The 27,216-nt window shown below is 40.6% G+C and overlaps 1 protein-coding gene across 1 annotated transcript in view; it reads left to right on the forward strand.

Annotated features, from left to right (window-relative positions):
- dip2ba (disco-interacting protein 2 homolog Ba) overlaps positions 1–27,109 on the forward strand; it is a 54,707-nt gene extending 27,598 nt beyond the window's left edge. Inside the window, exons 2-38 of the mRNA XM_066670638.1 lie at positions 4,828–4,899; positions 7,471–7,617; positions 7,994–8,119; positions 8,241–8,483; positions 9,670–9,807; positions 11,560–11,679; positions 12,106–12,303; positions 12,403–12,494; positions 12,610–12,720; positions 12,923–13,046; positions 13,149–13,258; positions 13,361–13,463; positions 14,338–14,402; positions 14,747–14,840; positions 15,289–15,408; positions 15,524–15,638; positions 15,764–15,903; positions 16,336–16,472; positions 16,678–16,758; positions 17,063–17,190; positions 17,312–17,426; positions 18,145–18,346; positions 18,509–18,621; positions 19,689–19,769; positions 19,956–20,079; positions 20,179–20,300; positions 20,470–20,581; positions 21,140–21,249; positions 21,486–21,616; positions 21,944–22,112; positions 22,240–22,410; positions 22,615–22,676; positions 22,771–22,828; positions 22,922–22,996; positions 24,337–24,511; positions 24,609–24,732; positions 24,888–27,109. Coding sequence (XP_066526735.1) covers positions 4,828–4,899; positions 7,471–7,617; positions 7,994–8,119; positions 8,241–8,483; positions 9,670–9,807; positions 11,560–11,679; positions 12,106–12,303; positions 12,403–12,494; positions 12,610–12,720; positions 12,923–13,046; positions 13,149–13,258; positions 13,361–13,463; positions 14,338–14,402; positions 14,747–14,840; positions 15,289–15,408; positions 15,524–15,638; positions 15,764–15,903; positions 16,336–16,472; positions 16,678–16,758; positions 17,063–17,190; positions 17,312–17,426; positions 18,145–18,346; positions 18,509–18,621; positions 19,689–19,769; positions 19,956–20,079; positions 20,179–20,300; positions 20,470–20,581; positions 21,140–21,249; positions 21,486–21,616; positions 21,944–22,112; positions 22,240–22,410; positions 22,615–22,676; positions 22,771–22,828; positions 22,922–22,996; positions 24,337–24,511; positions 24,609–24,732; positions 24,888–25,140 — 4,661 coding nt within the window. The 3' untranslated portion in view covers positions 25,141–27,109. The remainder of the gene's footprint in view (positions 1–4,827; positions 4,900–7,470; positions 7,618–7,993; positions 8,120–8,240; positions 8,484–9,669; positions 9,808–11,559; positions 11,680–12,105; positions 12,304–12,402; positions 12,495–12,609; positions 12,721–12,922; positions 13,047–13,148; positions 13,259–13,360; positions 13,464–14,337; positions 14,403–14,746; positions 14,841–15,288; positions 15,409–15,523; positions 15,639–15,763; positions 15,904–16,335; positions 16,473–16,677; positions 16,759–17,062; positions 17,191–17,311; positions 17,427–18,144; positions 18,347–18,508; positions 18,622–19,688; positions 19,770–19,955; positions 20,080–20,178; positions 20,301–20,469; positions 20,582–21,139; positions 21,250–21,485; positions 21,617–21,943; positions 22,113–22,239; positions 22,411–22,614; positions 22,677–22,770; positions 22,829–22,921; positions 22,997–24,336; positions 24,512–24,608; positions 24,733–24,887) is intronic.
- The last annotated feature ends 107 nt before the right edge of the window (positions 27,110–27,216 follow it).

Below are 27,216 nucleotides of genomic sequence, written 5' to 3' on the forward strand. Positions count from 1 at the left end.
AACACACACACTCTGCTCAGCTACTCCATATGCCCCTCACTGTATGTGACGACAGAGCAGATTTAGACTCTCTTATCCCTCTGTGTGTCGTATTTGTTTGTTTTAACGTTTGGTTCAAGTTAGCCTTAGGATTAAGACGAGGCTTTGAAATCCCTTGAGAAGGTTTATAGCGTATTAATGTCAATGTGTATGTTTTATACTACAAAAAATTAACTTATAAATGGGACGACACAAAGTATTTTACTTGTATAGGAGCAGTATGCTGAATTATTAGTGTACGTTTAAAAGCAGATTCCTTTTAAATTACAGGACGCATCACTTCCAGACTTGTGAGAGTGGTTCTAAATTATTTGGTTGGTAGTGTAGTTAAAATAATATACATTTTAAAGACTGAACAAAGTGTGTCTCTGAAAGATACATGTCCTATAGGTGTGTGGTTATGGAAGCAGTAGTCAGGGGGTGTGGAATAGGGGTCTATTACCACTCCTGTGTAACTTGAGAATGCAGTTTGCTTGTTTATACTCATGCCAATAAAATTTTATTAGCTGAAGTTAAAGGAGTGGAGTTGGAGATTATGTGACACACAGAGTGGGTGCCTGCATATCTGTGTTTTAAGAGTGTGAAAAGATGGCAGGCTGAAGCTGCTGCATTTCTAGACCACGTTCTCAAGCGCGGAAGGTATCCAGGCGTGAACTCCAGACTCAATGTCGAACATCTTTCTGATTAGAATGAGAGTGAGAGTCTCTCTCTCTCTCTCTCTCTGTCCTCTCTCCTCTTTCTCTCTCTCTCGCATTCAGCCTGTTCTCTCCCCGCCCCTTCTTTCAGTCTTCTTTTCTTTCAGTTTTCTCTCTGAGTAAATCTTTCTCTCAGCTCAACAGGCTCTTGGCTCCTCTGAATCTCCCTCGGTTTTGGGCCTCTTTTTGTTTACCGAGTTCATGTGAAGGTGCATGTTGATCTTTTTCAGGGAGGAAGGCCCAAAACAAACATGGCCGTGTGGGTTAATCTTATCACCTGGAACTGCTGGGTGCTTCCCCCGTGAGAAAAGGGCTGATCGGGTGGACTCCACAATCATGAAACTAAGCAGGCTCACACCTCTGTGGCTTGGCTCTGATTAGCCTCTGTGGCGCTTGGCTGAGGTTTCCTCCCTCTCTCCAAACTAGCGCTGGGCAGTGAAACGGTCTTTGTTTGGATTGCCATTAAATTTGCCATAACCATTAGTCAATAACCATTAGTATTAAAATTCAAAAGCTGTTTATCAGTTTTGTTTAATTCAAGCTGCCAAATGGCCAGTCAGACTGCATGTTATAAACAGCAAAACTGTTTCTATTACTATTCTACTCAGCACATAAGCAGTGGTGAATGTGAAGTCATTAGGCCTGGACAGTAACTTTAATTACTCGAATCTGTTTATGGGCATTCATTACAAAAACATTTATATTGAATATAAATGTTTTATGTAGCATAGAACTGCTTACGGCTCCAGACAAAGAGTGTATACTAACTGAAAATATATTTGATTTGTGGCAGTCTTAGTGTTTAATGTATACGCTAGCTTGCTGTTTACTGTGTTGAAATTATGGCTAATGAAGCCATGAATTAAAGAAACATCTTGGAATAAAAGTAAATTGTTTGTCACCAGTGATTTGGTGTTTTTGAAGCAACAGTCCTTAAAGTTTCCAAATATTTCCCAGTCCTAAAATTACAATAGTAGTTCAGTGTAGGTTCAGGTAGTCTATTAAACTGTAGCTATTCAGATTGTTTGCTTTCATCCGCAAAGAAAAGAGTTAAGGGAACCCACAGTACAGCCACAAGCTACATCAAAACACGCATGTACAAATAACCATCTCCAATTGTTTGCAAGAGTGGAACAGGGCGTATGTATGGCTTTATTGGTGTGGAAGCAAGCAGCTTTTTCTTTCCCCTATAAATAAGAGGTAGAAAATATTTTTCAGTTATGTCCTTCCCTAGAAGAATCAGTAACTGTTCTGTTCTGCACTGTAACACAGGAATATTATGCTACAGGTAACAGAACCCACAGTAATGAAAGCCTGGCTGCCTGTTTTAGTAGGTGGTGATTTAAATAAAATGTCTTACCTTTTCAGCATGGATAAAATACAACTTTCAGATCACACAGCTCCCTTCAAAAGCCAAGCCAGTGTTAATCTCGGTTTTATCAAGGATCCTGCTGCACTCTCTCTTGGCTCTAACTCTGTGAGAAAAAGCAGATGAAGACTGAGTTTGTTGTTGTGATATCTCCGTTTTCACTGTAGATCTAGTGTGGCCACAGCTGCTCAGGTTAGCAGCAAAAGGTGCAGGATCTTCTGTCAGACATGATGCCTAAAGACATGATGTGGTCTGAAAAACCATGTGAAAAACCCCTGTCAAAACCTACCAGACCACTCTGTTTTTAAGAATGAATATGATAAACTTTGCGGTGATGGTCACACCATTTTACTATCAACACAGATCAAGCAGAATAAGCTTTTTGTTATTCTTCAGTGACACTTAAAACTGAGCTTAATGCATAATAATTATCTATAACTGTTGCTATGGACTGATATGGAAGCATCTGGTGTGATAAGATATTTGGTCAAATCCCCCAACACACTTCCCACAGACAAGAAGGATAAGGAGTGGCCTGTGTGTGTCTGTGTGTGTGTGTCTGTGTCTGTGTGTGTGTGGAAATTGGTGTATTTCTGCTTAGTTTATGGACCTCTGTATCTGTGAATGTATTAATGATGGCGATCATACAGCTCTCTTCATTTCCCTTGCACACCATTGTCTGTTATTGTTTTTCTACCCGGTGTGCTCACACGTGTGGTATGAGGGAAGGGTGTGTGTTTTCATGTGTGTGGGGGTTCTTATGTTTGTTTTCTGTGGGTGTGGGACTGCTTGCTAAATTATATGAGGAAAATTAAAGCAATACTTCACTGTTTTTCAGCCTTGTCTCCAACTACCACATCTGTGTCATACTGTCAATTACCACAGACAGTGATTTCAGTGTTTGCCTGTACGCAGTAACGAGCAGAAGCCCTGGTGCCTCAAAACCTTATAATTAGTGCTGCAGTTAAATTTTAGCCACTGAAAAATTGAGGTCATTGCTTATGTCTGAATGTAAAGATTAAATCAACCTACAATAAAACGTTCAAACAGAATACATTGCAAACCATTTTAATTGTAATGACATAGAAATGGTGATTAAAATCACAGTGTGTTGTGTAGACATTTTCAAACAGTTTGGGCAGCAGCAGACCATCAGTGAAAATGTCTTCCGTTTAAATTTCATGGTTTCATCAAGGGAGTGTAGACCCCTAGTTGTCACTGATCATGTTTTCAGTACTGGTTTGATAACAACTGAAATCGCCATCCGACTGAAGACGTGGAAGGATTTTCTTTTCATTGTATAGCTACTTTTTAAGGTAGTCATGGGGCAGGTGCTGGAACTGGAGCAACTACACCTTGACTTCTGTTAAGAATGTTGTTTGTTCATTAAGGAAGTACATATAAAGCAATAAAATAAACAATGTTAAGAGATTAGGTAGAAAAAATAGTGGTATTCTTGTAAGGTGGTGTGTTAGAGCTTATGTGCTTTGGGGAACTCAGGAATCACACAGTGGACTTTAGCCTGAGTGGCAATGGTGAGGTTTAGTAGAGCTGGTCAAGGCCAAAATCTGCTCGGAGTAAGAGCGAGCGTGAGTGGAGGAGGGGGCTACAAGCAAGGCAGATTCACATGGTAGGCTTCTCCTTTTGTGTTTGTTTTCTTCTCTGTCTGATTGCTTTAGTCTTTAATACAACACTGTCATTCTGAGGCAGTAGTGAGCACTACAAGCTTCCCCTTAATCTGTAATTAAGCTCTGCTGAAGTCTCTCAGTGCCTGTGTGCACCCACAAGATCATGTAGAAGCGAAGGTAGTAATCCCCCAGAGTTCCCTCTGAGAAAAAAATAAAACATTAATATGCAATACTTTCTGCAATTCTGGAATTTGACTCGATGGCAGTGAATGTCTTCCATAAGTGACACAAGTATGAGTGGCTTTCATTTGTCTCTGGCCTCTATTTAAAAAAAAATAGAATAAAGAGGTTGTACAGCTTTGTAAATCTCCATTAAATAAATAAATGCTGTAAAATTAAGACTCTGGGAGGGCTGTGCATGAACCTAAGGTCACCATGCCCAGTTCGAAGCATTAACATGGACTGTGGAGCAGTGGAACTGTTTTCTGGAATGATGGAGCTTTGTGCAATATATTTGAAATGAGCTGGAGGGGTTTTTGTGATCCAGAACTAATTGTCCCACATTGCTACCTGGCTAATGTTCTTGTGGTTATATGAAATCAAATCCAATTTAGTGTAAAGCTTTCCTAGAAGAGTAGATGCTGTTACCGCAGCGAAGGGGGAAACACTTTAATAACCTTAATTTCAGAGGGAATGCTGGATGAGCTGTTATCTAGGAGTCGTGAAAGATGGTTTTTCTGGTCGAGACCTGTGTGTAGTCCTGGGTTAAATATTTCTGTCTGTGGAAAAAGTTTATTTAGAATGCTGTGTAGTCTGGTTGTTGCCTTAATTTGTGTTCAGGAAACATACTCAGTGTATGTGAATGGAAGAGACCGTACGAGAAAGGTAGACCATTGTAATACAACATTTTAAAAAATATCCCCAGCACTGGTGGCTACAGACAGTGTTTTCGAGCTAAAAAAACTGAAGCTGTTTGTTGTAACATCTGGTTGTAAATATGAGTTGTTTTTGTGTGAAACATCACCCATGGATATAAATTCCTTGCATGTAATTTGTGTTTATTAAACTTAACTCTCACTCTCTCTCTTTTCCATAGGTGACATTACACAAAAGGGCTATGAAAAGAAAAGAGCCAGGCTGTTGGCCCCTTACATACCACAGACTCAAAGTAAGAGCTTATTCTCTCTCCTCCTTTCTTCTTTGCCCCTCTTTCTCTCTGTCTGTTCTATCCTGCCTCACATTGGCTGTTCAATGAGTCATGCATTAGGCCTGTGGAGAGGTGGCCACTGTATTATTCTTCTCCAATTCTGCAGTCAGCAAGTACATGTTCTTTGTCCTGTTCAGAAAGGCATTTTTTTCATGTTTCTGATGGTGAAGCACATGCAGTGAATTTGTTGCAAGGCTGAAAGGTTAAGCATCTTTGTATTGCGATATTTGCAAAGGTGATTTAAAATAGCAGGGGCTGTTATTTTAATTATTGTTTTGATTATAACCCGCACCAACAACGGTGTAGTCTTCAAGTAGTTGAACCCAGTAGCACACAGGACTTTCACAAACGCTGCTGTGTCATCACAACCCCCACACAAGGTACCAAAAACACAATATACAATACGTTGGCAGTATTGGTCCAAATAAATCACTTTCAGCCTGTTTTTGCCTAGTTCATTCTGTTTTATCACTTGTAAAAAAATAAAATATGTTTGCTTCAGCAGGGACTTTTATTTACACACGGGAACCTGTGTTATACAGTTCTGCAGGTTCCTCCTTTATTCTTCAGGCAATAACTGATGTTGGCAGGTAGGCAGTTTATTGCTTTTCTAGGGTGTAATCTGTGTGAGAGAGCGAGGGGGGAGAGAGAGAAGATACACAGCTCCCTCCTGCACTCTAGTGTTTGGAGGAAATTTTGCACCTCTGCACATGAGCAAGCATGACCTTGGTTTATTATTCCTCACTGATTTCCAGGATTATAAGCAGTGGTCTATTTGTTCAAGAATGTGAAGCATGACTGTAAAGCCTTAATAGGTGGATGTATGAAAATATTATAATTGTGATATAAAAGGATTAATAAATTGTGGTTGTTATGGTGTAATACATGAAATCACTGCCCACAACAGAGCAAACTAGGATTGGAGTCCCAGCTTGGGCAGGACTACTTTATCCTACATTTACTCCTGCTGATTTTTTTTATCTGCTGTCCATTAGTTTATTATTATTCAATTACTTGGATATAATTTTTAACATTTAAATGAGCAACACGGATAAAGAAATATTATAAAATTTTACAAGAACAGAATGTTCTCCTACTCATTTTCCATACATATATTTAATTATTTAATCATTTCTCCAGATACATTTATTTATGTGCTGCTCGTATTTATATTCATATATTTTTAATAAATGAATCATGGTAGATGACCAGAGCCATTTATTTAATTAACAGAATTGAATTCAGCATGGATCTCTGACTCTGAGCTGATTAATCTCTCACACTAATGCCGCAGCAGGGCTACAGCAGGAAGCAGAAGCAGGGGCAGTGGAGGAAGTGAAAGAGCTGAACTCTGTGTGTTTGGGTCAGTTTTGTGCCACTGAGTCATTCCTGGCTTTAACAGTAACACTGACACACGCACAAAGTGCTGCAGATATCATTAGTTTGTGTACGACTGAACAGAACTTTCTGGAAGAGAAGCAGAATTAGCTTGGACTCTAACTCTGATGCTCTGGTGATGTGATGGTGTGGGGCAGGTTTAAAGGGGACATGTGGACCAGAGCAGAAATCCTTTAATGTCAAATGTGTCACAGCCTTCAAAGCTGCCATTTGATGGCTTTGAAGCTGAAAGTGCACCCCTTAGTGCGGCTCCCTTTTCTCATCACCTGTCTGAAGGGATTTCTCTGTGCGTTTTTTTATGTTATTATTATTATTTTTATTTTATTTTTATCTGTGCGTGTTTGACTCTATTTACCTGTTGTATGGATTTTTCTGCCATTAAATCTGTGCTATTTTATGCACTGAAGCAGCAATTTATTGACTTGTGATCTCTCTAATGACTAAAAAGAAAACTCCGAAGGGATTTTATGGCGGACCAAACCAAACTTATTAGATTGATCGACAGATTTACATTTATAGTGGTTATCAGAGGCATCCATAGAATTAAAAAATGTTAGGGTAGGGGAAACACACAAATATATTTAAGATAGAAGTATAAATAACTACTGCAGGGCGGCACAGTGGCGCAACAGTTACTGTCACTGTCGCAGCGCTCCAGGAAGCTGAGGTTGTGGGTTTGAGTCCCGGTGTCTCACTGTCTGCGAGGACCTTGGTGTGTTGTCCCAGTGTCCGCACTGATATACTCCAGGTGCTCTAGTTTCCTCCCAAGGTCCAAAAACACATGTTGATAGGTGGATTGGATTCTCAAGACTCCCTTGGTGTAAATGTGTGAGTGTGTTTCACCCTGTGGGGGACTGGCGCCCCCTTCAGGGTGGGTTCCCGCCTTGCGCCCAGTGATTCCGTGTAGGCTCTGGACCCACCGCGACCTTGAATTGAATAAGTGCTTACAGACAATGAATTAATTAATGATTAACCACGGCAAAAATGCTTTAAATGAACATAATAAAAATACTTAAGCCTTCTTTCTGTAATTTCTCCTTTTATGTATAGGTTTAAAACCCTTACAGAGATTGCAGCCTAGCAGGGTTTTAGCATGTATGTAAGTGTGTGTTTTAATGTTTTTAATGTGATTAGATGTGGACCCAGGCCTACAGAGTATCCAGTTAGCTCCAGGCCCTGGAGCGGACTCCTCTCCCAGTCCAGACGCCGGACCGTCAGCCTCCACACGGCAGCACCGCTCACACCGGAGTGGAGGAGCCCGTGATGAACGCTACAGATCAGGTAGTCTCACAATCACTATCACTTAACCGCTGAAATGTAGAAATCTCTTTTCTGAATGACAACTGTTTCAGTGTTTTAAATCACACTGAATGAAAAATGCTTCTCATAAACTAATCTCTCAAAATATCCAATAAAGTTGCATATTGAAAATTACTTCACAAACTGTAAGCCAAGTGACCACATCAGAAATCATGCACTCACACAACCACTCAGCTATCAATCACAATTAATCAGCCCTCATTTCCTCCTCACAGTGCTCATCATTCCAACTTGTGTAATGAATAAATTCTCTCAAAAGGAAAATCAATATAAAAACTTAACATTAGTGCTCACTGATGCTCACACATGCTCGTATTTCCTTTTATCTCTTTTTCAGATATCCACACAGAGGCAGTGCAGGCGGCTCTGGCCAAACACAAAGCGGAGAAGATGGCGATGCCCATGCCTACAAAGCGGCGCTCAGCCTTTGTCCAGTCCTCCATGGATAACTGCACTCCTCCTGGTGAGTCCTGCTCCTCTATGCTCTGTCATTCTACTGCCCCTTCTGACCCAGGCCACTGCACCAGCTGTGGTAATAATTATGTATTTATAATGTTTATGTAATTGTGTGTTTGTGTGATCAGACACATCGTCAGCCTCAGAGGATGAGGGCTCTTTGCGCAGGCGTCAGGCAGCAGTGACTGCAGCTCTGGCGCAGACTCTTCAGAACTCAGAGTTTTGGATCAACCGCTCCATTCAGGGCTCCTCTACTTCGTCCTCAGCCTCGTCTACTCTCTCTCACGGAGAAGGCAACAAGAGCCATAACAGCGTCCTCTCCCAGAACCAGACCAATACTCTGGCAGATGTACTCGCACACACTCGCATAGGTATATACACACACACATACACACACAAACTTGCATGGCTACACAAATACCTTGTTACCAACACATCCACAAAGGCACCATGTCACACTCCATTCTCGGTCTGACCACACAGTTCACATTGCAACATAAACTGACTCAACAGTTATAAAACAGCTTACATGGGAGCGTCTAGCTATATAGACTGTAAAACAGTTCTGTGATTTGCCTGCTCTAACACAGCCAGCAAACCTGGTAAAAACACGATTTGAATCAGGAGTATTGAACATGGCATAATGAAGCAGGGAAATTACCCAAGTAAAACCTTCCACATCTGAACTGCTGAACACTAGGAATGGACCAAAATCCAAAGGTCTGCCTCTCCACGATAAAAGGACTTGAAAATACATTTTAGGCCACAACGTTAATTAAAAGAAATACAGTTTAAAAATTTCCTTTAATCATATTTAATGAGGAATTAAACATTTCAAATGAACAGGGGTTGGACAATGAAAGTGAAACACCTGGTTTTAGACCACAATAATTTATTAGTATGGTGTAGGGCCTCCTTTTGCGGCCAATACAGCGTCAGTTCGTCTTGGGAATGACATACACAAATCCTGCACAGTGGTCAGAGGGATTTGAAGCCATTCTTCTTGCAGGATAGTGGCCAGGTCTCTACGTGATGCTGGTGGAGGAAAACGTTTCCTGACTCGCTCCTCCAAAACACCCCAAAGTGGCTCAATAATATTTAGATCTGGTAACTGTGCAAGCCATGGGAGATGTTCAACTTCACTTTCATGTTCATCAAACCAATCTTTCCCCAGTCTTGCTGTGTGTATTGGTGCATTGTCGTCCTGATACACGGCACCACCTTCAGGACACAGTGTTTGAACCATTGGATGCACATGGTCTTACAGGTGCAATGTGCAGTTAATGAAGATTGACCACCAGGCTGCTCCAATTTAGCCCTGAAACCTCCCACACTACAATGACAGGTGTTTCAGTTTCATTGTCCAACCCCTGTATGGAGCATTTGTAGCATTTCATATCAAACCACACTGAATGGCTTTGTTTACACCTTAACAATGTGAGTATGCAGCATTTTAAATAAATCAGTGGAAGTCATTTTTGATGACATTGTAGGGCTCTCTAAAGGAATAGCCCACACACAGCGATGTTTAGAGCACATACTTTTGTCCCGGTGCAGAGAGCAGCAATGTCCCTCCTGATGTGACGTCCACAGTGCCTCAGGAGAGAAACTCTCGAGTGGAGCTGGGCTCCAGTCCGGTCGTCCGAGGTATGAGCCGTGGTCAGAGCCGCACAAGCATGATGGACACTGCAGACGGTGAGCAGTTTTGCATCAACAATGCAGTTTTTACCTCATCATTTAAACTGGTGTGGTATGGGTAATGTAAATTTGGTAGTGGAGTTGGTCATTTTTACTACTAAAAGGACTAGTGGGGGTTGAGGTGACCCTATAATGTCCTTAACTGTTTTGAGTGCCAAGAAAAACACTATACAAAAGTAAATGTGGCAAAAAGGATTCATGAAAGTGCTTATTATTAAACAAAAATGTTTCCACAATGCACAGCTCACATAAGATGAGTATCAAAGTGTTATAATTCCTGATAAATAAACATTGTCTCATGAAAATAGAGGAATAAAAGAACATTTTACAAATAAATAAAGCAGAACTATGTACTGAACCCTCCAGAATGTAGACTTAATTTTTTTTGTGTGTGTGTTATGTTGTGAATTATTTAGAGATGTTTTACTAATGAACTTTTTCAGTGACTCGTATGAGTGCACTTTCACAGACATATAACACGAAAAAATTACCCACATTGGGTTTTCACAGCCAGTGAACGTTATTCAGATATTTACACTGTAGTTTAGAGGTTGCTCAGACATTTATAATGCAGTTTACAACTATGATTACAGAGATATTTACACAGATATATATATATATATATATATATATATATATATATATATATATATAACAGATAGTTATATATGCAGACTTATAAATGTTTTTACGATTCTTACCTTTGTTTTATTGGTTTATATTTCTGTTCATGGCCTGTAAGGCAGCATGTCTCATGTTGCACATTGCTATGGATGAAAAGTTCAGAGTGAATAGTCTCTTTTTCTTTCTTTTCATCCATTTTGGACTTGCTTACCTGTAGGAAAAGGTATTGTAGCAACAGGGAAGACTAAGAGTTTAGTGCTGTGCCCCATGTGATTTTTCCCTTCTCATCCTGGGCCCTGTTTACACTTAGTTTTAACATTCAGTCACTGCAATCAGATTGCATTTGTCAGATCATTATTAGTGTTTACATGTTCAGTTCAGAAATAGTTTGAATATTCTCTATTCTCTAACCCATCTAATATTCAGATTAAACATTATTAACACATTATGCTAAACTTACAAACATCTTCCACCTTCTCAGCAACAACAAGAAAGCCAGGACAATTGATTCAATCACAATGCACTTATTATGGAGCTAAATCAATGACACAAGTATTTGAATCTGAATTTTGAACATTTAAATTATATTTGTTTGAATGTATTATATTTAAAATATATTTATCTGATTTGTTTTAATATTAGTATTAATTTATGTTCAGATTTGATAAAAAAAAAACGCAGATCATAAGAACTCATAAGAAAAAATGAAGACTCATATTTCACTACCTCAAAATATCAAGTTTAATTTCAGTACCATACAAAAAGAATGTGTAAAATATTCAGATAAATATAATTAAAATCTACAAAATGTAGATTCACATATTTATGTCATTGAATCAGCTCCATAGCTTATACACAACAGTCAACACTAGTCTTTTAAAAATTTATACAGATGTACTTTAACGCCAAGTGTAACCTGGGCCCTAAATGTGTGAGTGTAACACCGTTTGAAATTCTTTGTTAAAATCCTGTTTGTTCCTGTAGTAGATTGTTGTTTTCTTGACAGTGTGATAATGGTGTGCCACTTTGCTTACTTTTGCATGGTCTTATTCTTGTCTAGTCTTTTAGGAACATTATAAGTAATTCTGTGAGTGCATGTCTGAATATTATATATGCATTATATAGGTGTGCCAGTGCATAGCAGAGTCTCCACTAAGATCCAACAGCTGTTGAACACTCTGAAGAGACCCAAACGGCCCCCACTCAGCGAGTTCTTCATAGACGACGCTGATCAAATTGTGGAAGGTAAAAAAATATATTTTTAAGCTCATGCCTCAAAAAAGATGTCAGAGTCATACGCTTCTATAAGTGTTGAAGTGTTACTGGTTGAGAATATTAAAGGCATACAATTTTGGTATTAAAAACAAATGACTCTGTAATATTTTTACTAAATTGTATGTTTCTCTGTAGTACTGTGGAAAATCAGAAACGGCCCTTTTTTCTGTTTTGTTTTTGTTAAAGCAGCCAGTGAATACTGTTAATGAAATATCTGATGAGATTAGGTATACGACTAAATATTGGCGATGTGGGCAAATATTCCTGGAAAAATGAAAGTTCATGTCTCTTAAATAATAGAGGCTGTGTACACAATATATAAAGTGAAAAGTCATGTTCACGTTGACTGGAAGTTAAATAAATATATCTCACCTACATTCTGACCGTATTCTTCAGTGCCCCAACCTGATCCCAACACACCACGACCAGAAGGTCGACAAATCATCCCAGTGAAGGGTGAGCCCCTGGGTGTGGTCAGTAACTGGCCCCCAGCTCTGCAGGCAGCCTTGGGTCGCTGGGGGGCCACTCAGGCCAAAAGCCCTGCTCTGACAGCTCTGGACATCACAGGCAAACCCCTGTACACCCTCACCTACGGTCAGTACCACATGAGAGAGTAGATTACTTGGAGATGCCCAAGACTTGATTTAACATGGCTTCCTTTATTAGCTCTAATATCTGTTTTGTCTTGTACAGGTAAACTATGGAGTCGCAGTCTTAAACTGGCATACACTCTCTTAAACAAACTGGGCACTAAAAATGAGCAAGTGCTTAAACCAGGAGACCGGGTAAGAATGAGAGAAGGAATCCCTCTTTAATTAATACTCTTGTTCGTTTGAGAGCAATACAAATTAAAGCTAGGCTTCCACTAGTCATCTGTTATTGTTTTTGTTTGTGTGCTAGGTGGCACTGGTTTACCCCAACAGTGACCCAGGAATGTTCTGGGTGGCGTTCTACGGCTGTCTGCTTGCTGAAGTTATCCCTGTTCCGATAGAAGTGCCACTGTCGCCCAAGGTATGGGAGCGGCAGTGTGTTATGATTTATAATAGAGTTAAAATCCGTCATTTGTTTTACCTGATCACAAATACATTACCAAGTTCTTAGTCTGTTAAAATGAAACAACACAAACATGAAAGACCATGTCACTTATGGCTTTGAAATGCAGGCCAACATCATTGTTAGATTCTAATGCTTATTGACTTGTTGTAACTGACAGGATGCCGGAAATCAGCAGATCGGCTTCTTACTGGGAAGCTGTGGGATAAGTCTGGCTCTGACCAGTGAAGTGTGTCTTAAAGGACTACCAAAGACACCCAGTGGAGAAATTCAGCAGTACAAAGGTTTGTGCTCCAGAGTGTGGCCACTCTTGCTTTCTGTTTGCATTTTTGTCTTGAACCACGCTTTGACACAATGCATTTGTGTGTGTGTGTGTTTTCTCACAGGGTGGCCTAGACTTAGATGGGTAGTCACAGACACTAAGTACCTTACCAAGCCTTCTAAAGACTGGCAACCACACATACCCACTGCTAACACCGACACGGCATATATCGAGGTAAGCTGCTGTGTGCGTATTTGTATATTAATGGGCCTGGGTTTAAGTGTTTGTGAGAGATTTTTTTTCTCAACCCGCTAATGGTGTTATGCATGTTTTTAGTACAAGGCCAGTAAAGAAGGCACGGTGATGGGGGTGGCTGTGTCTAAAATCTCCATGCTGACGCACTGCCAGGCTCTCACTCAGGCCTGTAATTACTGTGAAGGTGAGTCACGCTATAGTACTCCATCATCACTGACTCCAACCTAAAGAAAAAAGAATCTCATTACCACCCTCAGTTTGTGCGCTCTCTCTGTTACTGCATTAGGACAGAACTATTAAAAGGCTCATGTCATGTTTAAGTCATACAAGTTGCATGTACCGGCATGACTATTTGAAGAATAGATTATTTGAGGAGATACATGAAAGTCGATTAGTAAATCAAGATATTTTGATTCTATGCAAATTAGCTTTCACAATTAGCCATTATTTGTTTAAGTACCATATTTTAGAATCAAGAAAAAGACATGTGTTAGCACAACACATCATTGATATTCCCCCAATTGCAGCATGACTGCTGTAGGTCGTACTTGGAGAGTTTGACTGGGCTGTAATTGAACTACTTTTCAGTCTTTTATTGGTGTTTTTTCATCTATAGACTCAGTCTACAGAAGATGCACTTGCACAGTCATGTCACATCCTTGCAGTGTATATAACTGTCAAGATTCGTATGATTTATCAGTATGCGTGTTTACCTTTATAGATTTGCGTGTGTAAACAGGACATTTGCAGAGCAGATTCACGGAATTATGCATGCAGTCAACGTACCAACATAACAAGGAAATTTTAAATAATTGAGAGAATTTATAATTCCTGTATATGTGCAGAAAACCCTGTATTCTGTGTCTGGTGAATATTTCATGTTGCCTGTCCAGGTATGGGTCTATGTTAAATGACAGACGTACCAAAGCATAGGATTTGCAAGGCTGACATGCTCTCTGAACAAGATATTGGTTCAACATTGTACTCGGGAAGAGACAGAACGTTTGGAAAATATACAAATACAGAGCATTGATATAAATCCTGTGCATTTGTTTCAGGAGAGACAGTGGTCAGTGTTCTGGACTTCAAGAAGGACATGGGCTTGTGGCATGGGGTTCTCACGGTCAGTTTGCTTTACGTTTGTCATCTTCTGAAGGTACAATCAGTCCTCACCTCCAGTGATTCTTCTTTATTGTAAGAAACTGATTTTATTATTAAACTGAGGCCTTGTGGCCTGGTTGTATGAGATTGTTTACTAAACTTATTTTGACTACGGCCACCCGCATTTGCTGGACCCCTTTATGGGACATAAATTTGCTCTTTCAGAAGCAATTCTATTCTTCATCTCATGAGAGTTTCATTTCATAGAAAAATGACTTATACCTCTTTTCGTAGTTACTTAAGAGCTGCAAATGGTTGTAGTGGTGTAAAGGTGTTATTACATTTCTTTAAAAATTCGTTTTCCAGAGTGTGATGAACAGAATTCATACCATCAGTGTCCCCTATTCTGTCATGAAAGCCTGCCCTCTCTCCTGGGTCCAAAGAGTCAACGTCAGCAAAGGTCAGCTTTTCTTCCCTTAAGGCTGTAAATATTCAGATGTTTACAACACAGTTACCATCCCCTTTCCCCAAACATTTTCCAAGAGGTAATGTAGAAGCTATTTCTGTCAGCTACACTTATGTGAAGATATGCTTTCCATAATATAGACATGGAGCTGTTTATCATTTTTATGTTTCATTTGACTTTATATTATATTTGACATATTTGTGTATCAGAATCAGCAGATATAACATTGATCACATATTATTGACCCACAGTTTCCATATTTGTTATATGTCAGTGTTAAAACATGTATGTATGTATGTATGTATATGTCTAATATATATCTATACATATTGCTTATTAAAAATAGTCTGAAATATTGATATACGTATTAATATTTATATTCACAGAAATGTAGCTTTGTTCAGTTTTTTCACTGAGGTGACTAGGTATGTTATATGTGCAGCTCGTGTGGCTTTGGTGAAGTGTCGAGACCTTCACTGGGCTATGATGGCTCATCGAGACCAGAAGGACATCAGCCTGTCCTCCCTGCGGATGCTCATCGTGGCTGATGGGTCAAACCCTTGTGCGTAAACTAACAAGCACATAGCTGTGACAACTCTTTAACTCCCTGCTTGTCATACAGCCTCATTTGCTTTGTTTGTGAAACTCACGTGTGTCTGTGTTTGTGTGTGTTTCAGGGTCCGTTTCATCATGCGATGCCTTCTTGAATGTGTTTCAATCTCATGGGCTAAAGCCTGAGGTTATTTGTCCCTGTGCCTCCTCCCCCGAAGCCATGACTGTAGCCATACGCAGGTAAATAAAAGACTTATTATCAGGTCGTGCAAACAAATTTCAGTTCAATAGATTCAAACATCTGAGCTGGGTATGAGCATTTGTGTGATACCTATACATCTGTGTTTGTGTGTGTGTGTGTGTAGGCCTGGTGCCCGTGGTGCTCCTCTGCCTGCCAGAGCGGTCCTGTCGATGGCTGGACTGAGTCATGGTGTCATCCGGGTCAACACTGAAGACAAGAACTCTGCTCTCACTGTGCAAGACGTTGGCCATGTGATGCCTGGAGGTGAGAGCACACCACAGCTAATCTGTCAGCCTTCCACCGTGCTCAACCTACTGATCATAGTTATATTAGGAGTACGTGCTCTGTCAGCTGAAAAACCTGTTGGACTCAATGCCTAATTTAAGAAGCTTTGCCTTTACAACAGATAAAGTAGATTAGCTGCATTGTGTTTGGTGTTTAAAATGAACAAAATAAATTCAGGCTTTAGGGTGGTGACTGCTATGAATATACTTGCAAAAATGTCCATTTCCATAATGTGTGTGTGTTGGAGTAGGTGCTACAGAATATACTTATCTACAGATGGGACCACTGCCTTAGTCAATCTATTACATTTAGAGTCAGGCCAAATTTGTTTTAATACGTTTTGAATTTTGTTTTGCTGCTTGCTTAACTTTGACTATGACAGCTGCACTAAATTTCCTCTGTGTTTTGCAGCTCTAATGTGTATAGTGAAGCCAGAAGGGCCTCCTATGTTGTGTAAAACAGACGAGATTGGAGAGATCGTGCTGAACTCTCGTGCCGGAGGTACCATGTACTATGGACTACCAGGAGTCACTAAAAATACTTTTGAGGTGAGGCAGAGACGATATTAAGTGTAATGTCCCAAATAATAATAGTTGAATATTGCAGGCATGTTTTATATTAGTAACTTATTTTGGAATTTTCCATGAAGAAAATATTTGTTACATATAAAAGTTATGATTAAACAGTTACTGTAAAAGTCATTTTCCTAATTTCTGTGCTGTAATGACCTGCTTGACTTTTGTGTGTCTTCAGGTGATTCCTGTGAATTCTGGTGGGACACCGATAGGAGAAGTTGCATTCACTCGGACTGGCCTACTAGGCTTTGTCGGACCTGTAAGAACTTTATCCTGGTTTAAACATTAATCTATTTTCCATGTACAGACATTTTAAAACAATGTGTTTAGATACCTATTCCTTCATTAGTATACTTTCAGTGCCATATGTTTTCTTTAAATTTATCTACTGTGTATATATACTATAATGATATGACATTGTAAAGTGGATATATGCACAGGGATTGAATAAAAAATATATAATAAATAAAATTAAAAAAGAATAAACTGCCTTGCACTACTTTAAAAAAGTTCTTTTAAAAGCGCTACCCTCACCTTTCATTCTCACTGCTGTCTATTCTCAGGGCAGTCTGGTGTTTGTTGTGGGGAAGACAGAAGGGCTACTGATGGTCAGTGGACGCAGGCATAATGCAGATGACCTGGTTGCTACAGCCCTCGCTGTAGAGCCAATCAAAACAGTCTACAGAGGGAGGTGAGAACACTTGTACTGCACCTCTCTACTGAACACTGAATGGACCTTTTTTTTGAGGAAGCGCAACAGTGTGAATGTGCTCTGACAGCAGGGTGTGGGAATATATGCATGTCGTTTACAGGATTGCAGTGTTTTCTGTCACTGTCTTCTATGACGAGCGGATTGTGATGGTGGCAGAGCAGAGGCCTGATGCCAGTGAGGAGGACAGTTTCCAGTGGATGAGCAGAGTCCTACAGGTCTCATAAAACACTTACTGTCCTTAAGCTATGAATACCGTGGAGCCTCAGTCTGACACTGAAATAAAAATAGATTGCACATTTAAAACAGTTATGATGCTCAAAATAAAACATCAAGCTGCAGTATCAATTAAATATTATTTATAATTAAATTCAACATAAAGAACATGTGGCGCAGCAGGTAGTGTCGCAGTCACACAGCTCCAGGGGCCTGGATGTTGTGGGTTCGATTCCCGCTCCGGGTGACTGTCTATGAGGAGTGTGGTGTGTTCTCTCTGTGTCTGCGTGGGTTTCCTCTGGGTGCTCCGGTTTCCTCCCACAGTCCAAAAACACACGTTGGTAGGTGGATTGGCGACTCAAAAGTGTCTGTAGGTGTTAGTGAATGTCTATGTGTGTGTGTGTGTGTGTGTGTTGCCCTGTAAAGGACTGGCGCCCCCTCCAGGGTGTGTTCCCGCCTTGCGCCCAATGATTCTAGGTAGGCTCTGGACCCACCGCGACCTTGAACTGGATAAGCGCTTACAGATAATGAATGAATAAAGAACATGTCACTAAACTCTCTAATACTCTATTTCTGTTCTTTTCAACTATACATGAGGTTAGCTGCTCATGCCGATTCCTAGTAACAGCTTTCAGAGGTGTTTTCCAGCGCTTCAGAAGTTGCTGTGTAGCATAGTTTTAATGTTCTATCGCTAATATGTTTTTATTTCCACTTTCTTAGGCCATAGACGGTATCCATCAAGTGGGCTTGTATTGTTTAGCTTTAGTGCCTGCCAACACCTTACCCAAGACTCCACTAGGTGGCATCCATGTATGTGAGACTAAGCAACGCTTCCTGGAGGGCTCCCTCCACCCCTGTAACATCCTCATGTGCCCTCACACGTGTGTGACCAACCTGCCCAAACCCCGTCAAAAACAACCAGGTACTTGTGCAAGATTTAAAATCCAAACATATTGAAATAGATTTTTCTAGAAAGGACAGTTCTATAGTGTACATGTTTTTACACTGTCAGGTTTACGTTGTCATATATGGTGCTGTTATGCCACAGTTTTACTTGAGATTAATTATGCACTACATTTAACAGTGGGTGTAGGTCCAGCCTCCATCATGGTTGGGAACCTGGTGGCAGGGAAAAGAATCGCCCAGGCAGCAGGCAGGGAGCTGGGGCTCATCGATGACCAGGACCTATCTAGGAAGGTGTGTATGGTGTCTTTTTAACTTCACAGGCCTCACCTTCTCTCTGCTTCAGTGATACTCATGGAGATGCTCATTATCATGCACATTTTAATTATAATATACTATAAGGACATATAGTTGGTTAATATTGGTTTAAAGTTTCATTCCTACCTCATTCCTTTAAAAGAGATATATGAAATTTCTTTAAAATACGGTCTATACTGCCCCTATCACCACTACTATGAACTATTCTAACTATAAGCTTCTCTAGGATAGAGCGTTATATCACAAATGGCTTTATATGTTGAGAAATGCTGGCAATGTTTTGAAATGTTATTATAATTATTCCTCTTTTATTTGCTTGATATTAATTCATAAAATGAGAAATACCCAACTAATGAGGAGTATTTAATACTAACAATGACACTGTCAGTGTGTGGTGGAGTGAAGTAGACTTAAGGGTTTGTTGCTCTCTGTTTGTTTTCCACTCTGGTGCTGTGGGCCCCTAGCTCTCTATGTGGCCTATGACTATGGTAAGAATAACTGTTAGCAGTCCTGCTCTACTGCCTCTGTGTGTTTTTTGCGTGTGTATGTGTATCTGTAAAGACAAAAGCACATATAGTTTCCTTTGCTCTGCAAACTGCGTCACGCGAAAGCAGGATAGTTTTGCCAGTTCTCTCTTACATCATGTGCACTCCAAAAAAAAAAAAAAAAAATCTAATCACATGAGCCCTATTAGTATGCACAGGGGATTTTACAAGGTCACGTAGTTAAACTGCTCTCAGTCTGTTTCTGCTTTATTAGTGTTACAGTCCCAGGTAGAAGTGTGTGTGAAAGAGGCTTAAGTCTGCATGGTGAGCCCTGTCCACTCTGCATGAGCCTTTTCCCGCTTCGCAGTCTGTGTATCCAGCGCGCAGCTCTGTCTTACACAGAACAGAAAACACACTTTATTATTGAATGTGTCCCTCCCAGGGTTATTCTCTCAAAGTACAGTGTTTTGTAATGTACTGTCGTCTTCTTTTTGATGATGTTCTCTGCGGATATAGAGAATGATAGTACAGTGTAAATGAAACTCTTCTGTTTTACAGCACCAGTTCCTGTCCGAGGCACTGCAGTGGAGAGCACAGTCCGATCCAGACCATGTCCTCTATATTCTACTGAATGCTAAGGTCAATACACAAGAATGTTAAATTATTACAGTCCGGTATTTATTTTCAATCCCAACATTGTCTCACAACATTTTGTGGGTTTTAGTTTTAGGAATAAGACCATTTCAGGCAAATCTGTTATTAGATTATATTTGAAATATGTGTATATGTGAATAATCCCAATGGGTTTTCCATCTATCCCTGCAGGGGGTAGCAGTGAGTACAGTCACGTGTTCGCAGCTGCACAAGCGAGCAGAGAAGATTACAGCAGCTCTACTGGAGAGGGGAGGCATTAACACAGGAGACAATGTAGTGCTGCTCTACCCGCCTGGTAATAAACACTTTTTTCAAACGTGGAGGAGTAATAAAGAGGTTAGAGAGGCTGTTAAGTCTCTATTATGTGTTTGAAATCTCTTCCTCTCCTCTGCAGGTATTGATCTGATAGCCTCTTTCTATGGTTGCCTGTATGCGGGTTGTATACCAGTCACAGTGAGACCTCCACACCCTCAAAACCTGACCGCTACACTGCCTACAGTGCGCATGATCATAGATGTGAGTCAATGCTGTTCAGTGCCATCCATCAATTGATGGGTGTCTATATACATCTATTTAAATCTCTAATTACTTGCTAAATGTATCAGTAAGACCTAAGTATCACTGATGTTAATGTAGGTGTAAAATATAACAATATATATATATTTCTTTTTTTTTTGTATTCTAGGTAAGTAAAGCAGCCTGCATCCTCACCACTCAAACCCTCATGAAGACATTACGATCCAAAGAAGCTGCAGCTAGTGTGAATGTGAAAACATGGCCTACTATCATAGACACAGGTATGGGGTTTACATTTGCTGGTATTATGATGTTTAGGGGTTGATTCAAGCACCCCCCAGGTTACACTGTTCAAACTGGTTCTGTACTCATTTTAAAGAGATCTGATTGATATATTGTACAGGATAAAACAATATATAGAATTTCTCAGAAATTCCTGCCAGTGTGCCATTTTGAAAACCAATAGCCTCAAAGTTCATGCCAGCGTTACACAACAGGAACAGCTAAGAGCAAACGACGCAGCTGTGCCTGTTTTGTTATGACATTACCGTTAATATATCCACTTTGCAAATGACTCTTCAGATTCATCCATTTCGGTACTTTGCTGCACAGTGAATGTCAGCCTGGAGACAAGACATGAACTGATACTGTATTAAAAATTAAGTTGTGTCCGGATTCTTGTTGGTTTAGAACCACGAAACTTATCATCGCTCCGTTAAATTACAAGAACCCCCCAGTGAAAATTGCTTCAGCTTAATTTAAGAGTCTTAAAAGACATGTTGTGACCTCTATTCCTCCTGTGTGTGTGTGTGTGTGTGTGTGTGTCGGCCTTTGTGTAGATGATCTTCCGAGAAAGCGGCCTCCACAGATCTATAAGCCTCCCACAGCAGAGATGTTGGCCTATCTGGACTTCAGTGTGTCCACTACCGGCATGCTGACAGGAGTCAAGGTAAAAGGGTCTTACAATCTATACACTCCAATTTTGTTAGTTATGTACATTCTTTGCTCTCTGTTGGAAGCTGTTTATCTATACCTCATATGGACAAAGATAAAGGTGCTAAACTAAATATGCATGTACTCATTAGAATAGCAGATCTGCAATTTTTCTCAGTTATTTTGTGTTTGTGTACGAATCCATAGTGTTGTGCATGTCCCTTACTCTCTCTCTCTGTCTCTCTCTCTCAGATATCTCATGCAGCAGTGAGTGCCTTGTGTCGCTCTATTAAACTGCAGTGTGAGCTGTACTCCTCCAGACAGGTGGCCATCTGCCTCGACCCCTACTGTGGCTTGGGCTTTGTGCTCTGGTGCCTCTCTAGGTAACGAAACCATAGAGACATTGCTATAAATATGTAATACGTAATAATCAGTGCGCTCTCTGTAGATTATGAATTCTGTTATTTTCATAATAAAAAAACATCAACATTTGAGCAGAGGCACCCACACTTTGGCATACAGCTGTATGATGATATGCATGGCATACAGCCACTGTATTTGATTGCCAGTGTATTTAGTAAAGTGTATATAACAAGGTTAGCCAAGTAATTTTTTCAAATTCAGTTTAAAAGTCTTGTTTGTTTTCTCTCTAATGATTACTGGCCTGTGTGTGTGTGTGTGTGTGTGTGTGTGTGTGTGTGTGACTACAGTGTGTACTCAGGTCACCAGTCCATCCTGATTCCTCCGATGGAGCTGGAGAATTCTCTGCCTCTGTGGCTGAGCACCCTCAGTCAATACAAGATCAGGGATACTTTCTGCTCTTGTTCAGTCATGGAGCTGTGCACTAAGGGCCTGGGCATACAGACGGAAACCTTGAAGGTGAGACCATTTTACTTACACACACACACACACACACACACACATTTTATATATTTATATATTGATCTCTTTGGATGATTGCAATGATGGACTGAGATTCTGAGAGGTGTGTGTTTTTTATTTTCAGTTGCGAGGGGTGAATCTGTCCTGTGTGCGGAGCTGTGTGGTTGTGGCTGAGGAGAGACCACGTCTGTCACTCACACAGTCATTCTCCAAGCTGTTCAAAGACCTGGGACTGTCCCCACGAGCGGTCAGCACAGCTTTCGGCTCCAGAGTTAACCTAGCCATTGGCCTCCAGGTAAGGAGACACTACAATAACCTACACACACACCACGTAGGGACGTTTTAAACAATTTCTGCTGCCCTGGTGTTGAGGAAAACATGATTTTCATTCAAATTAGCTAGCGATAGTATATATGGCTATAGTCCGAAGTCATTATTCTGCCTTAGATACCTCTACCACTGTCTGTTTCTCTCAGTGCTTTTCCTGTTATCTTTTTAGGGAACAGCCGGTCCAGACCCTTCCACAGTGTATGTAGATATGAAATCCCTCCGACATGACAGGTTAGAATGAAGCAGTTTTTCTGATGGGAATCCAGTAGTGACATCAAAAAAATAAAATAAAAAAACGATGATCATGTTTGTGTGTGTGTCACAGGGTGAGGCTGGTGGAAAGAGGGGCTCCTCAGAGTCTTCCGCTCACAGAGTCAGGAACTGTAAGTCTACAGTCTTGTTTTCAGAATTATTAATATATATTCCGTTAAGATGAGACGTAGAATTGTGAATAAATGACTTGCGGCTGTCCTCAGATTCTTCCAGGAGTGCGAGTGATTATTGTGAACCCAGAAACCAAGGGGCCACTTGGAGACTCTCATTTAGGCGAGGTAAAAACAACACACTCCTGCACACTTGAGCTCTTCTTCAGCTTTCACTTTTCTATCAGTTGAAATAAATAAAACAGTAGTATTGTGTTTTTAAAAGGCTGTACATATATGATCAAGACTGACCAACAGGGGAAGCTGCAGTGCCAAGGCTTGAAATTATTTAGATATATTAAGCAGGGCTCGGCGTGATATTGAAACAATATACAGATGTTTAACAATCCATCTGTTGCTTACAGTAATTTGTCTTGTTCATATACACCTAGGCTATAAGTATTAACTAATATTTCACAGTAACTCTGTGTGTTTCCATAAAAATCATTTCAAAATGCTTAGGGTCATTGTCCTGCTGGAAGACACATTTGTGTCCGAGCATTTTGGCTGACGTCTTGAGGTGTTGCCTGAGAAGATCATAATGGTCAAAGAGTTCAAATCATTTTTTAAGTTTTATTCAATAATAATTCATTCATTCATTCATTCATTATCTGTAACCGGCAACACTCACACACACACACACCTACAGACACTTTTGAGTCACCTATCCACCTACCAACGTGTGGTTTTGGACTGTGGGAGGAAACCGGAGCACCCGGAGGAAACCCACGCAGACACAGGGAGAACACACCAAACTCCTCACAGTCACCCGGAGGAAACCCACACAGACACAGGGAGAACACACCACACTCCTCACAGACAGTCACCCGGAGGAAACCCACGCAGACACAGGGAGAACACACCACACTCCTCAGACAGTCACCTGGAGGAAACCCACACAGACACAGAGAGAACACACCACACTCCTCACAGACAGTCACCCGGAGGAAACCCACACAGACACAGGGAGAACACACCACACTCCTCACAGACAGTCACCCGGAGCAGGAATCGAACCCACAACCTCCAGGCCCCTGGAGCTGTGTGACTGCGACACTACCTGCAGCAACACCGTGCCGCCCATTAATAATAATAATAATTATTATTATTATAATTTAATCAGACGAGAAACCACTCCTCCTCCTTTTCTAGTATGGAAGTTGCAGTGTAACACAGTGGTGGTAGTGTAGATGTAGACACTTTGGTACCTAATACCTCCAGCTCCTCCACCAGTTGTTTATCGTTGTTTTAAATACAGACACAGGTCCATTAATTAAACCCTAATACGATAGCTCGGAGTGTGATGCTTGATTATTAACGATATATATTGACAGGCCAGAGAAATAATATAAATCTCTGATACAATTTACCTCAACCCTAAACGACCTGAAATATATCAAACACAATTATATTAAATATTTATGAGCTATCACTGTGCTCTAATCTTTTCTGATGTGCACTTTGGTCAGATCTGGGTCAACAGTCCTCACAACGCCAGTGGCTACTACACCATTTACGGCGAGGAGAGTCTGCAGGCTGATCACTTCAACACACGGCTGAGCTTCGGCGAAACACAAACGCTTTGGGCCAGGACCGGCTACCTGGGCTTCATCAAGAGGACCGAGCTGTTGGACGCTAGTGGAGGTCAGACAGATGGGAGAGAATATGTGCCAACTGGTTTAATAGTTTGATTCCAAGCAATAGTAACAATGGAACTCCCTCTCTCTCTCTTTTCCTCTAGATCGCCATGACGCTCTGTTTGTGGTAGGCTCACTTGATGAGACCTTAGAGTTGCGTGGCCTGAGATATCACCCAATTGATATCGAAACCTCAGTATCGAGGGCACACCGCAGCATTGCAGAAAGGTGAGAGCATACAACAAGGCTGTCATAAATGTTTCTAGATATATTAGTATCATGGGTTAAACTGAAATGTCTTATTAGCAGTAGTAACAAGTTTGGTTAGTTGGAGTTAAACGCTAAACTCAAATCACCAGACTGTTGTTTTCTCTTTCACGCAGTGCTGTGTTTACATGGACCAACTTGCTGGTGGTTGTGGCTGAGTTGAGTGGTTCGGAGCAGGAGGCTCTAGACCTGGTGCCATTGGTAACCAATGTGGTTCTGGAGGAGCATCACCTAATTGTGGGAGTGGTGGTCATCGTAGACCCTGGTGTTATCCCCATCAACTCTCGTGGGGAGAAGCAGCGCATGCACCTGCGCGACTCCTTTTTGGCCGACCAACTGGACCCCATCTATGTGGCCTACAACATGTGAGCTGTGCAGTGGAGCCCCAGTAAGGCTTTAGAACTGCACTTCACTCCCAAAGAACTGCTCACAGGGCCAGCATAGTAGCTGTGGATATATGGAGGCCTGAGCTTAAAGAGGCGTAGTTTTAAACCTTGTTTTTATCATCTGTCTCTCTTTCTAATTTCTCTAATTCTTTCCTTCTCTCTTTCTCTCTCTTTAATGTGATCATACTTGCAGCCCCATACAAGTCAGAGACATGGCTTGGAGCTCTTTAGCAAAGCTGACTCTTACTTATAGACTGCTTAACTTCAGGAGGCTGGTGCTTTTCATTGTCTGCAATAACAGGTTAAACCACGCTGACTCATGCCACCATTTCTTTTTTTTTTTTTAACTTTACAACTTCATTGACTTTTGCTGCCTTGATTGTGCACAAACAGAACAGCTGTTGACAAAGAACTTTTCTCAATTGCTTCTTCCATTAACTTCCATTAAGCAACGTTTGTACTGGGAAGCAATGCCACTGGCCCCGAAGACATGGAGCTCTCAACTGAGACTGGACAGAAGACCGGAGGGACTAACACATGAAACTTCTTGCACTTTATCCCTCCTACTTCACCCCTGCTAGATTTTAAGCCTTCATTTGTGCATGTGGTGGGTGGGGGGGCGGGGGCGGGGATGTCCTTGCTTTTTCATTCTGGAAGTGCAAACACAAATTTTTGTAGGTGTTCAGTGTTGTTTGTGTCCATCTTGGGGAGAAAATGTGGTCTTGAGCTAAGACAAAAACGTCACCAGCTACCATCTGCACACACTGCTTCCACGCAGACTGGGACCATTCTTAGTAGGGCAAAAAATGGCCTATGTGCCACTTCCAGGAGGGCTTTTAAAAAAAATAATAACATCTCCTGATGCGGTGCTCTTCTCAAGCTTGCAGCGTCAACTCTCCTGCGCTGGACAGAACTTCACGTGGATGTAAGTTGAGTATTAACAGTGTCACCAGCGTCGTAGGCTGTGCAAGTTTAACCGACTTTCTGAATTTTTCATGCAAATCGGTTTGTTCATATCTTTTAAGAATTTTACTCAGAACTACTAGTTGTTTTAATAGTTTACATGCAGACCTTCATTTGCTTACGTGACAAAAGATTTTATAACGGACATTGCCAACAGTAATGCACAGCATTCAGTAACCGATGTGAGGAGTAGATTTTTAAGTTTTCTCACAGGAAGCACAAACTGATGTGAAGATACTGAATATGTATCTCTAGATTTATATGCATTGATCTAATGTACACTTAGAGTCAAACAAAAAGTTTCAATATAAACTCCATGCCTTATGAAACCTGTGGAAGTTTTACCTTTTTTTTTTTTTTTTATACGTGTTTTATTTTTATTGCTGTACTTATAATTTGTACTGATATCAAAGGGACTTTGGAATAGTGAAAATGAGGAAGGTTTTGTGTTTTTGGGTGAGTGTGTGTGTGTATGTGTGTGTGTGTGTGTATTATTGTAGTGTCTCACTGGTGTTACTGTATAATCAAACGGACCAGTCATGAGGTCCCATAAACTTGACTGATCTCTAATACTTGATGGCAATTATTTGCATCACTGGCTTAAAGAAGAAGAATCATAAATAAAATCTTTAACAATTTTACACAGAAACGTTAAAGAATTTGAAAAGTAAGGTTTTGCACTATCTGTCTTTTAATGTCCTAGGCCTCGTGTGCTTCAGTCTTCTGAATTCCTGGTCAGCGTGAGGGGCCAAGCTGAGTCTTCTGACATTATTAACATGATCTGCAAATACATTTATACAGCTGCTAATTCTCCGTTTTTATTCTTTTTAAGGGGAACATCCAACTTGATTAGTTTCATATTCATTCACAATAGACCTTAGTACCCTTTAATATGACTGTTCTGACAGATCAGATATTAAATTGTAGATTTGTAAATCTCTTAATGACATTGCCTAACTGATGCCAAGACATAGACTAAATTAAACATATTGAATAGACAAAATGTTTCACATGAATTTTTTTCTTTCTGTGTAGTTGTGGAGTTGAGCTCACAGTGTACTCCGAAACACGTTATATTGTGTAAAGGTGGATTTAT

The sequence above is a fragment of the Hoplias malabaricus genome, chromosome 5, assembly GCF_029633855.1.
Source record: "Hoplias malabaricus isolate fHopMal1 chromosome 5, fHopMal1.hap1, whole genome shotgun sequence".
Classification (NCBI taxonomy): Eukaryota; Metazoa; Chordata; class Actinopteri; order Characiformes; family Erythrinidae; genus Hoplias; species Hoplias malabaricus.